Source organism: Bicyclus anynana, chromosome 9, assembly GCF_947172395.1.
Source record: "Bicyclus anynana chromosome 9, ilBicAnyn1.1, whole genome shotgun sequence".
NCBI classification, from domain to species: Eukaryota; Metazoa; Arthropoda; class Insecta; order Lepidoptera; family Nymphalidae; genus Bicyclus; species Bicyclus anynana.
The window spans coordinates 3,657,779-3,670,818 of NC_069091.1; the positions used below are offsets into that span (position 1 = coordinate 3,657,779).

Consider the following 13,040-nt stretch of genomic DNA (forward strand, 5'->3'; position numbering starts at 1 on the left):
CACACTCCTTTCGTTTTCTACACGACATCGTACCGGAACGCTAAATCGCTTGGCGGTACGTCTTGTCGGCAGGGTGGTAACTAGCTACGGCAGAAGCCTACCACCAGCCAAACTTATTAGATATTATATTTATTAGAGACTGTCTGTTTTGAAGTTCAGAAATTAAATACTACATCATAATTAAACCAAAATAACTTGAAACCCATCGTTTATGAGAACTGTTGAACAAACTCCTCAGCTTATCTTATCGCTTATACTTTTTTATCATAGGCTTAATTAATAGACGTATTCACATAGTCTTACTAACCAAGGGGTCCAAATAAGGCCTATCGTATTCGACGCAAACGAAGTCGCAGGTTTCCACTGGTATTTGATATTCTAATCTCTAATTTATTTGTTAGTCCTATTTTAAATTTATAACAATGTTATTATAAAAATAAAGTACGAAACACTATAGAATTTATAAAAAATATTATTATTATAATCAAGGCTTAATGTTAAGTAATCTTATTACGTTCTTTTTACAAATGACTCTTTAGTAATGATAATAATGAAGTTGTAAATTAATATCAAGGAATCGTAGACTCGCTTTAGTCAAAGAGCGAGTTTTTAGTACCCAAATACTAGTATATGGCTGTTTATTTTCGGTATAAGCTGTTAAGTGAGTACTTCTAAGAACACTTACCCTTAAGTCTAATACGTAATACAAAAAAAAAAAAAAATTGAAATCGCTTCATCCGTTCGGGGGTTATGCCACAAACTGACAGACAGATACGTCAAACTTATAACAACCCTCTTTTTGCGTCGGCGGTATAAAAATGAATAAACCCAATCCAAAATTAGAACAATAATTATTTAAACGCTTATTTAAAACAAACAGAGCTGTGTAGTATCGGAAAAGGCTCTATTTTAGATTATAACAGATCACTCTCCCTAACCTATCACTTTGCTAAATTTCATAATAGTTAAAGAGTTATAAACGGTACAACTACTTCAACTTTGATAAGACAATATAAATGAGCCGAAGTTTACAAGCAGCCTTATAATCTGAAACAGACCTTTTTAGAGACACTCTCAATGATCAGTGTAATAAACTCAGTTTGATGCTAACACGAACGTATACAAACACATGTCTTTTAAATGGCATGATAAATAAGAGTCAATAAGGAAAACCAATAGAAATTGTGTTTTAACAAATCTCTTCATTACGCAAGTAATAGTGACATTTTTAAATAGATTTTCGGCTTTGGTTTGTAATCCTTTTTAACGTAGTGTACGGAGAAAAAATGAAAAAGTATTATGGAATATTTTACGAAGGGAGTAAGATTAATCAGATAATATGCGCGGTGTTGAGTAAGTAAATATTATCTTTAGTATTTTTTTTAAAACTACAGTCTTGTTGCTTTGTAGTTAGTTATTATAGAGGAGCTCTATAGCCTAAGGTACCTAGTTATTCAGCACGAGTTGCAAAGAGATATACGGGTAGCCACTAAAAGACGCAAACTTAACGGACGATTGATTTACGAATGACTAACGTTTTTTTGCTGAGAGCGGCAAAAGGCTCATAGCGTCCATTCTGGGGTTAAAAACAACAAACGAATCGAATAGATATATAAGTTATCCTAAAAATCCTTACAAAGAAACTCATATATTGGGATCTGTAATATAATAACTATCTATCATAAATTTGATCGAATACTACGAGTATTTTTTAGAATTTAAACTATCGTGAGTGTTATTCATATTAATTGATTATGAAACACGGCTAAAACTCACGTGATATTACGTCGGAGTATGCCCGACTAGTTTCGAACCCATACGGGGCCCTTAGTCATGAGCTGGTTCTTGCATCGCGGCACGATCCAAACTGCGAAGCGGCTGCGCGACGCGCTGCTGCACGCATTGCGCGCGCGGAGAGGGGTTGAGTGGTGGGGAGTGAAGGTTCCGTTACACTCTCCGACGGTTCATTAATGTCATCTTCATTAGACTCGTCTTCTTGTAAGCAAACCGAACTAATGCTATCTTGTTCCAAGTTTGTTGTATGTGACAATGAAAGAAATAGCGGTTTCCACGCTGTGGGCAGCAACCATCCATGATCCCGATTAAAATTCGGGTGACGACTAATTTCTATCGCTTCACGTATCTTACGAGGTACTAGAAACTTTTCCCTTGACAATACAGAAGCCTTATCAAAACGGATATAATGAGTCGTACCCGAAGCTAGAACATGCTCGGCTATTGCTGAACCGTCCGTGTCCACATTCTTCATGCTCCGTATGTGTTCTTTTACCCTTGTGGTGATGTTACGGCGAGTCTCACCGATGTATGATCTACCACAGTCACACGGAATCTTGTACACCCCGGGCACGTTCAGCGGATCCCTATCCTTAGGCGATCGCAGTATACTCTTCACCAATGCAGGTGGACGAAACCGCGTCACTATGTCAAATCTCCGTTGGAGATAGTGGCTGATTTTGTCCGTCACGCCCTTCACATATGTTAAGTACACTGGTGACCGGTTCACACACAAAAAAACCACCGTCACAAAGTTACCACCGTCGAATATGAGCAGGAGTGACAGAGCGGCGTTAATGGAAATTCGTAATAATGAGGATATTTTGATACTGCCTGCAGACAAAGGTAATGCCACCGTGATTGTGGATACGGATGCTTATGAAAATAAGATTAACCATTTGTTATCGGATACCACTACATATAAAAAATTAAATCATAATCCCACAACCCGGAATACAAATAAAATTATTAAACTTTTGCAGTCCATTAATGATAAAAATTTGCTTACAAAGTTACGGCCCTGCAACCCCACTTCACCTAAAATCTATGGTTTACCCAAAATTCACAAGCCAGACTGGCCTTTGAGACCTATTGTCAGTCAGATTGATTCACCCACATACATGGCATCAAAACATCTCGCGACGTTAATAAAACCGTTTACAGGCAATACCAGTAGTTTTGTTAAAGACTCGAAACACTTCGTTCATATAATTAAAAATGAAATTATTAGTGACTCAGAGATTATGGTGAGTTTTGATGTGGAGTCCTTGTTTACGAATGTTCCTGTGGAAGAAGTAATTTCATTAATTAAGGGTTTCATAACGGATTCAAAACTACCATCGGCTTACTTGGATTTGAGTGAGTTTTGTCTTAAAAGTGGTTATTTTATGTGGCGAGGTGACTATTATAGCCAAATAGACGGTGTTGCCATGGGGTCGCCGATTGCACCTGTAGTGGCCAATATATTTATGGAGTGGGTGGAACGCGAGTTGGTCGATAAAATGACGTATAGACCGCGTTTTTGGCTGCGTTATGTGGATGATGTGTTTGCCATTGTAAACAGGGATAATTTGGCCATAATATTCCAGTGTCTCAACAGTCTACATGAGAAGGTTCATTTTACGAAAGAGGAAGAAAAAGAGGGCGGTCTGCCATTTTTAGACGTGATGGTGATCCGGGGGTCTGGTGGTGAATTACATACAACGGTGTACCGAAAACCGACTCACACCAACAGATATCTCCATGCGAGTTCGCACCACCATCCATCGCAGATATCGTCGGTACCAAGAAGCCTCATAAATCGAGCCCTAAGTCTTTGTGACCCACCCTATATTGAGTGCGAACTAAGAGTAGTGAGACAGGCGCTGGAGAACAATGGCTATAGTTGGCGTCAGAGTTCCAGATGGGCACAAACAACAACTAGGCGGAAACCGTCCTGTGTGAACCGGTCACCAGTGTACTTAACATATGTGAAGGGCGTGACGGACAAAATCAGCCACTATCTCCAACGGAGATTTGACATAGTGACGCGGTTTCGTCCACCTGCATTGGTGAAGAGTATACTGCGATCGCCTAAGGATAGGGATCCGCTGAACGTGCCCGGGGTGTACAAGATTCCGTGTGACTGTGGTAGATCATACATCGGTGAGACTCGCCGTAACATCACCACAAGGGTAAAAGAACACATACGGAGCATGAAGAATGTGGACACGGACGGTTCAGCAATAGCCGAGCATGTTCTAGCTTCGGGTACGACTCATTATATCCGTTTTGATAAGGCTTCTGTATTGTCAAGGGAAAAGTTTCTAGTACCTCGTAAGATACGTGAAGCGATAGAAATTAGTCGTCACCCGAATTTTAATCGGGATCATGGATGGTTGCTGCCCACAGCGTGGAAACCGCTATTTCTTTCATTGTCACATACAACAAACTTGGAACAAGATAGCATTAGTTCGGTTTGCTTACAAGAAGACGAGTCTAATGAAGATGACATTAATGAACCGTCGGAGAGTGTAACGGAACCTTCACTCCCCACCACTCAACCCCTCTCCGCGCGCGCAATGCGTGCAGCAGCGCGTCGCGCAGCCGCTTCGCAGTTTGGATCGTGCCGCGATGCAAGAACCAGCTCATGACTAAGGGCCCCGTATGGGTTCGAAACTAGTCGGGCATACTCCGACGTAATATCACGTGAGTTTTAGCCGTGTTTCATAATCAATTAATACTACGAGTATATTTAAATTTTGAAACGCTTAGGTTAAAAATATATTATTTTGTGTTATTATTAAATTTTATGTTTTGTGAATATAATTTCAGTCAACCTACCTGTGTTTGCGTATGGTGCAAGTATAGGATGGATGTCTCCTATGACACTTTTATTACAATCAAAAGAATCTCCAAGAGGAACACCTTTGACTGACATTGAGGTGGGTACATACATTTTTGTTTACCTCTCCCGTAATTTACTATTCGTAAATTATAAGCCTATTTAATAACTGTTGTTTACGCCTTAAACTTCCTTCCACTGAAAACCAGTGCTGCAGCTTTATGCTGAGTGCGAGACCTTTATTTGGTCAGTGTGCTTTTCGTTTTTTTTACTTTTTTCTTTTTCTTATGTGGTTAAAATAAAAACATTCACCAGGATAACACTATAACAAGAGGTTCTTCTCTATATCAGTTGTTAATCAGTGCTTTTGAAGAGGTCTTAAAAGCACTCATTAACAACTAGTAGAGGTGTAAGCACCACTAATTCCGGACTGAGAATTCCTTGGAAGAAAGGAAAGCTCTAGAGCACAGCTTGGCCCAGGACTTGAATCCAGGACTTTAGATGCTAAGCCACATTTGCTAACTAGTGGACCAATAGGGCAATTGAAATAATTGTTATGATCATTATATATCATACATGATCATTTGCATGTACTTAGTCGGATTTTTTGGATATTTTTTCTACACTCTATTAAAAAATGCTGTAGGTACTGTTCCTGCTTATTCATTTTGTAATACTTTCGAAAAACACTTAACATGATGTATTAAAATACCTAGTTGAAGTTTAAACAACCAAAGTAATCTGACGGACGTACACAAATTTTAAAATTAAAGATTTTCAGTTCAATTAGGTCCCTATTTCCTCTTTTTTTTATCTACCCAATTTGTATATTTTTTTATAAGATTATTTATTATTGCGATAATTTGATTTAGACTTTATTAATTAATTGCAGATATCATGGGTGGCAGCGGTGGCCTATTTGACTTGCATACCGGGTAATTTTTTAATGGCATTTTTGGGAGATACTTTTGGAAGGAAAATTACTTTACTTTTTATTTCATCTACTGGTGCCGTAAGTCATAATACATTAATGCTAATGTTTAATTTTGATAAGCACTCTCACTGATAACTGTTATAATTTATAATTCCTATAAATAGTTTAAATACAACACAACACAGTTAATACTTAGCATAAATAATGCTTAAAGGGCATAAGTACATGCAATATATATGCTACCGTTAAATTGTAAAATACGTTAGTTTATAATCTCACTCGTGATATTATAATCTACCGCCATATTCTGAACTGAAAATACTGATTACAATTTAACGTGTTATTTTTCGGTATATTGTAATATATCGGAAGTAAAACCATTAAATTGCAATCTTACAACGTCAACTGTCCCTGATTGGTCGGCCTTACAGCAGACCGTTCTGTGTCCATAGAGTTAGGAATGAAACACATATGTCAGTCAAATAAAATACTTCAACCATTGTGACATCACATATTTATTTATTATTTATTATACCTAAAGGGCACCCGAATTGTCCTAACCTAAGTTTAGATTTGACTGAATTATACTTATAATTAAAAATAACATCATTTTACTTATGGAAGAACAGTGTTTAAAATTAAGTGTTTGAAAAAATTAGGGAACGCACTAGGCATCCCTAATTTTTTCAAACACTTACTGAAGAAAAAGAAAGAAAATCGGATTTCTCTCTTTTTTTTTTTGATTTGTACATTCCAATTTTTTACTATTTTTATTATGCCTACTGTAATATTTTTGTAACTCTATGGTTAATTAATCTGATTGTCAATTTAATGGTTTCACTTCCAATAATAATCTATTGGAAGTGAAACCATTAAATTGACTAAATATACCGAAAAATAACACATTAAATTGTAATCAGTATTTTCAGTTCACGTTATGACGGTAGATTATAATATCACGAGTGAGATTATAAACTAACGTATTTTACAATCTAACGGTGGCATATACAACATTATCAACCCATATTCGGCTCACTGTTGAGCACGAGACTTTTCATAGAATGAAAGGAGGATAGTCCACCACTCTGACCCAATGCGGATTGTCAGAATTAAGAAAATTATAAAATTATATACAGGTTTCCTCATGATGCTTTTCCTTCACCGTTTGAGACACGTGATATTTAATTTCTTAAATGCATATAACTGAAATCGAACCTACACCCTCCGGAATTCGAGGCAGAGATCATACCCGCTGGGCTATCATGGCTCTTATGCGTTTCTATTCGAATTATCGTATCTTATATTCCCAGTTTATTTAAGGCCAGTTGGATTCTGATGCTATCATCATTCGAAGTTTGGGCTCTCATCCTTGCTCGAGCTTTAGTCGGTATAACCATGTCGGGTTGCTACGTCACCTGTCCAATTTATACCAAGGAGATCAGTGATGACAGCATCCGTGGCGCACTCGGATGTTTGGTAAGATTGTACTATAGTCTGGCAAGACCGTTGATAACACTTCCATGATAAGCGGGCGACAGGGAGAAAGAATGCGCGGGTGTGAAATCGGGCGTGCGGGGAAGCGACGTGCATCAGTCGTGGGTTTTTCATTCATCGCTACACGCCCCTCACCCCGCGGGGAACATCGGGAGTGTTAAGAACGAAGTTGCCAAGCTATACACCGTTTAATATTCTTATTAAATACTAATTATTTACATTTACTATTTTTAACTAACTGGCTAACCGCGACCAAAACATACCATCAGCTAGCCTATTCACTATTTTGGTCTTTATAACCAACCTATTAAAATAAACATCAAATCAATTGCCAAAATGTCATTTACCCACTGTGTGATTTCCACCTGTAAACACCTGATGACATTTTTACATAGAATCTCAATTTCGTATATCAAAGATATTGAATAAGCCTGCAGGTATGTATCAAAGATATGAGAGAGATCGACACTATCATACCAACAAAAAATAAACATATGACAGTGTTGATACAGTTATAAGTAGGTTACTAATACTATATCACTGCGTGATCGAATCAGAAATGATCTGCAGAAGAATCAAAGTCACCGACATAGCTCAACGAGCTGCGAAGCTGAAGTGGCAATGGGCGGGGCACATAATTCGAAAAGCTGATGGACGTTGGGGTCCCAAAGTACTAGAATGGCGACCCCGCACTAGTAAGCGCAGTGTTGGTCTACCCCCTACCAGGTGGACTGACGACATCAAGCGAGTCGCAGGGTTTCGCTGGATGCAGGTGGCTCAGTATCGTGATGTTTGGAAGTCCCTATAAAAGGCCTATGTGCTGCAGTGGACGTCCATCGGCTGATATGATGATGATGATGATGACTATACTATACATGTAAGTTATATTTATTACAGGTAATCCTTTTCCACACATCTGGTAACTTATTCTTGTATATTATCGGAGATTTATTAAGTTATCGGACAGTCCTTTGGATTTGTTTATCTCTGCCAACGTTTCATCTGGTCCTTTTTATGATGATGCCAGACTCTCCTTCGTATTTGGTTAAACGCAATAATTTTGAGGTAAGTCATACAACAGTTCTTGAGTTTTACAATAAATAAGCTACCTCTGCTTGCTTCGTTCTTCTTGACATGATAAAGAATTGTGTTACTGTCTTCCTCGTAATTTTCATGTTTATTCTTATTACCATAAGAATCTTCATTTCCTTGACAAAAATATGAAGAAATGTTGAATTACCTGATCCGTTTTCAAGGTTTGCGCTTTCCGATATTCTTACAATTTTAGATTTTGTTTGAAATTATAAGAAACTTCATTTTGTTGTTTTTTGCACATTGTTTTAAAGTGTTGTTTGTGAGTAAAAGTGATCCCATTAGATTATAAAAATATTTAGATACCTTAGTCACCCATCCATAATAATCATTTAATTTTTTTTGATTATTTCGCCTCTTCAAAAATACGTTGAAAACTTACTTAATTAATTTAAGGAAGCGGAGAGGGTTATGGCTTGGCTGCGTTGTAAAAAAGAAGACGATCAATCCGTTAAGGATGAAGTAGAAGTCATAAAGAAGGAACAGTTAAACGATAAGGAAAGCAATCGCTTCTTACTTCGTACAATTAGTAAGAAAATATTTATTTCTTCAAATTAACTAAGCTTATATACTCGTATATGCATTTTTAAGTAAATACTATAGGTATACTATCATCTTCATCATCATTATCATTAACAAGACAACAGTTTGTCTTGCTTATTCATCTACGGACAATGCTGACATGGCCTGGTCTGATGATAATATAAATTGTATATCCAAATAGAAAAATTCAACATATTTCCTACTCATTATGAAGGATCGCAAGATACTTAGTAACATTTCAGTACGACATCTTTGCTTCATTAAAAGCCGTAAATATTAAAAGACGTAAATCAAGATCAACATCGAACTAGAAACAAGGTACATTAAAATATACGTTCATCACCTACCTACGAACTTTTGAGTTGAGTAACGTTTAGAGAATGTGTGAATTTGAGTTGAGTTGAGACCAAATGTAAGTAATTACAAAGGAGATGGTCCATGTCTGGTCCACTCTTTTACCCCGTATCATTAAAAATATAAAATACAAGGATTTTATTAAAATCTAAATAAGTGAATAAATCTAACTAATTAAAAAGAAATAAACAAAATTAAAACTCAAGTTTATGAGTTATATCAAGATGGCGCCAATAAATAAACTATAACATGACAATTGATTGCCAGCAAACGTCAAATCGACTACTGCATGGAAAACGTCATCAATCCGCCATTAATAACCATAGTAATGTTGCATTTCTTGGGAGTGAATAAATATTATTTCGAAAGAATTAAAGTAAATTCGAAAACTTGTATAATCATAGTTTAAAAAAATATTTTCTTTTATTTCCGCAAGGGTACAATGACTTTTCCTGTGCTCCATACAAAAACCATCTCCTTTATAATAATGTAATTATTTTTTTCAGTAAAAGACAATATACTATGCAAAGCGTTCTACATAGCCTTGATAGTAACACTAGCTCGTGAAATATGCGGAGCCGTGCCGGTCCTAAACTTCGCCGGAGATATTTTTGCTTACGCATCATCTGACAGAAGCCTAGTATTGAGTCCTAACCAGCAAGCTATATTGTTAGGAGTCGTGCAAGTAGCGGGTTCCATGCTGGCGTCTAGTATAGTTGAAAAGGCTGGAAGAAAGGTAAGATTTCAAATCCAAATTTTAGCAGACTTAAAAGTGATTACAAAAATAAGAAAACTAATGCCGAGCAAAGGTTAATATGATTCACAAAATTTGTCAGGACAACTTAATTAACAAATCAAACTGTAACCAAAATAAGACCCTAGAATGGCAGAGAATGACCTTGAGTGAAGTCACGCACTTGTGAACGATGTGTGTAGGTTTAAAGGCACCTTTGACTGTTAACAAACACTCCCCTTTTCCACTCAAGTCACTCTCCCCGCCTATCCCAAGTAACCCATAAAGAATTACGCAACAAGAGATGTGGACGGCTCGAACGCCACGAGGGCACAGAAGCCGTCCGTACCGCAAGTCGTTGCAACGCGGCGATAAAACAAATTAATATTTATTTGTGTTAAAGGGCTTGTTGGAAGACCCTGGAGAAAAACTGTCATCAATATAAGCTTAGTTGCTATTTCCAAGAAAAACTTTTTGTCCAGATGTTGAAATAGCTGAATAGCCTAACGAACTTAAGCATGATAAAGTATTTATCTACCATTATGCCAACTACTTACCACCCAATAAATTCACACAAATGAACTTATTGGATGTGAGTGGCTAGTATTACATTGCATTTATTAACTGCGTTGTTGGTCCAATAGTTTGTCTAAATGGCTTCGGATCACGAAGAAGTTCTAAGTATTAAGAAGGTGTTACACCCCCTTTCCTCGGAGATTATGTTAAGCCGTCATCAAAGATCATTATAAACAAACGTCATCATTATATATAGCCTATACCAACAATAATCAGAGCAGAGTGAAAGAAGTTGTCTTCCAAATCAAAATCTATAAGGTACAAGCCCTGTTACTGGGCTATGCAAATGGAATGACAACGACGCAAAAATTAATAAATAAAGTTCATACCAACCTTGTTTTTCATGCCTGCGTGATGGGCACCCTACCAAGGGCCGTTCCCGTTGAATTGCGATTGAAATTCTTTGCGCGAGAAAGCTGCCAGCCCGAGGGTCGCCTGTTGCCTCTCTCAGGCGTTTACTAATCTCCTTGTGGAGAGTCTGGGCGCTCCTGTCCTGTTATATCTTTTTTGTTTAATTTCAGCCGATACTTTCAATAACATCACTGGTATCTGGACTTAGTATGTGCGCTTTAGCTTCGTGGTTTGTCGCGAAGGAGTATGGCGCAGTCACTCCAAACTGGATACCAATAGTGACGCTGTGTCTTTGTATTTTCTGTGACGCCTGCGGTTTGCAACCCATCTCTATTGTTATTGCTGGAGAGATATTTTCTTATAAAGTAAGTTTTATTTCAAATAAACTTAGTTAAGCAGCTTAGAAAAGTCAGGTTATATTATGAAATTATGTTAATTAAAATCAAAACATAAAATAAAGTATCGAGAGTTTCAAAGGCGCATTTTTCCAAGAAGAGCCCACAAAAACTCAACCAGGGCTTTTTTGTTGATCACCATTTTACAATGTTCTTTAGAGCTAAGTACCTACCCAGTCATTAAAGTCAACTGATGGATGTAGTCTTGTAAGATATGAATAAAAAAAAAGACTATGTAGGTACCTACCGTTTGTAGGAACTTTGAATCAGTACAATTCGTTATTTCCTGTATTACAAATGTTTATTTAGCACTAATAGGTAGCATACTAGGTTAAAAATATACTTTAGTTCATTGATTTCGTCAAATAAATAAAACTAATAAGAAATATTGAGAAAATGCAATTTTTCATGCACTATTGATCAATATTTCCTTTTATTTCAGTATCGAGGAACGGTAATGGCTATAACAATGTCGGTCGCATCATTCTTCGATTTCCTGCAGCTACTATTTTTCAAGCCTTTAGCCAACTCTATAGGAATCCATGTTGCATTTTATTTCTTTGGTATTGTATGCATTTTTATGGCGATTTACGTCGTAATTGTGATTCCTGAGACGAAGGGAAAGAGTTTGATAGAAATCTACAAATGTTTTCGCAACAAGAGAGGACAGGAAAAAGAACTCGTTAGCGGTTACGTAGAATAAATAAATAAAATAATTTATATTATGTTTTCTTTATTACCTATCTCATCTTCATCGTCATCATGATATATTTTATACTCATCACGATTTATTAAATCGTGAGCCCGCTATAGTAAGACCTACTCGTACCTAATTTTTTGAGGGCTTAAAGTTTATTTAGCAGTCCATGCTAATTGTATTACGTAGGTAGTCAATTATGAAGTTTGGACTGTGATTACTTTGAACGATTGCAGGTATCAAAGGTCCAAATTCTTAATTGACTAACTTTAAAACGTATGATAAGGTATGTCTGGTTATTGCAGGCTAATAATAATGAAGAAGAGATCTCAATTTGTAATTAATTTGCATTTGCTGTAAAATAATTTTAAAGCGACATCTATTAAATAAGTGTGGATTGAAGTTGTGGATAAAAGCGATTCGCTAACCAATTTCAGATTAAAACCTTTAAACTTGCATTTTAGTTTGTTCAAACTAACACAGATGGCGCTATTCTATTTAGTTCATGAGAAGTGAAATAGATGGCGCTCTAATGAATTAGATTTTATTTCATTTAAAATTAAAAAGTTCTTGTTTATTGTATTTTTTTTAGTGCTATATTTTTTGTATTATTTAAACAATTATGTAAGAATTAATTTCATATTAATTAACGAAATAATAATAGTTATTGTAAATTAATAGTCAAATAAGCATAAATAGCACACCACTACAAAACTCATTACAGATGGCGTTTCGTAATTCTGTGACCGTCAGCGCAGTTGGTAAGGGACGCGGGTTACGAGCTTCTATAATATCTATAAGTACCTACTAGTTAAATACAGTGATGACCTACGGATCCGAGACTAACTATGGGCCTTATTAGAAGGCTCAAAGTTGCTCAGCGGGCGCTGAGCTATGTCAGTGACTTTGGTTCGTCTGCGGTTCTCCTCATTCCTGATTCGATCACGCAGAGAAACTCCAAGCATAGCTCGCTCCATCGCCCGCTTAGTGACTTTGAGCCTTCTAATAAGGCCCATAGTCCGCAAGTGAGATTGTGGATTACATTTTTTTTATTTTTACTTTCAATCGACAAGGTGGCCTTGTAGTCTGGGGGCCCCGTATCATTGATACGGTTGAGACGGAGGTAGCTAAGCCCATGGCAAGAGGCCTATGTCTAGCAGGGGACGTCCATGAGCTGGTAATGATGGCTAGTTAAATTTACCAAAAGGTACTTAAAGTTTCTAAGTACCTACCTACTCGTAAGGTTACCTCTG

At 36.9% G+C, this 13,040-nt stretch overlaps 1 protein-coding gene across 1 annotated transcript; it reads left to right on the forward strand.

The window, feature by feature from the left end:
• Positions 1-1,083: 1,083 nt before the first annotated feature.
• Positions 1,084-11,805, forward strand: LOC112050182 (facilitated trehalose transporter Tret1-like). Its single transcript, XM_024088375.2, has 9 exons — positions 1,084-1,353; positions 4,609-4,718; positions 5,511-5,630; positions 6,873-7,028; positions 7,944-8,111; positions 8,535-8,667; positions 9,542-9,771; positions 10,866-11,060; positions 11,533-11,805. The coding sequence occupies exons 1-9, from the start codon at positions 1,287-1,289 to the stop codon at positions 11,791-11,793; spliced, it is 1,440 nt and encodes a 479-aa protein (XP_023944143.1). The 5' UTR covers positions 1,084-1,286; the 3' UTR covers positions 11,794-11,805.
• The last annotated feature ends 1,235 nt before the right edge of the window (positions 11,806-13,040 follow it).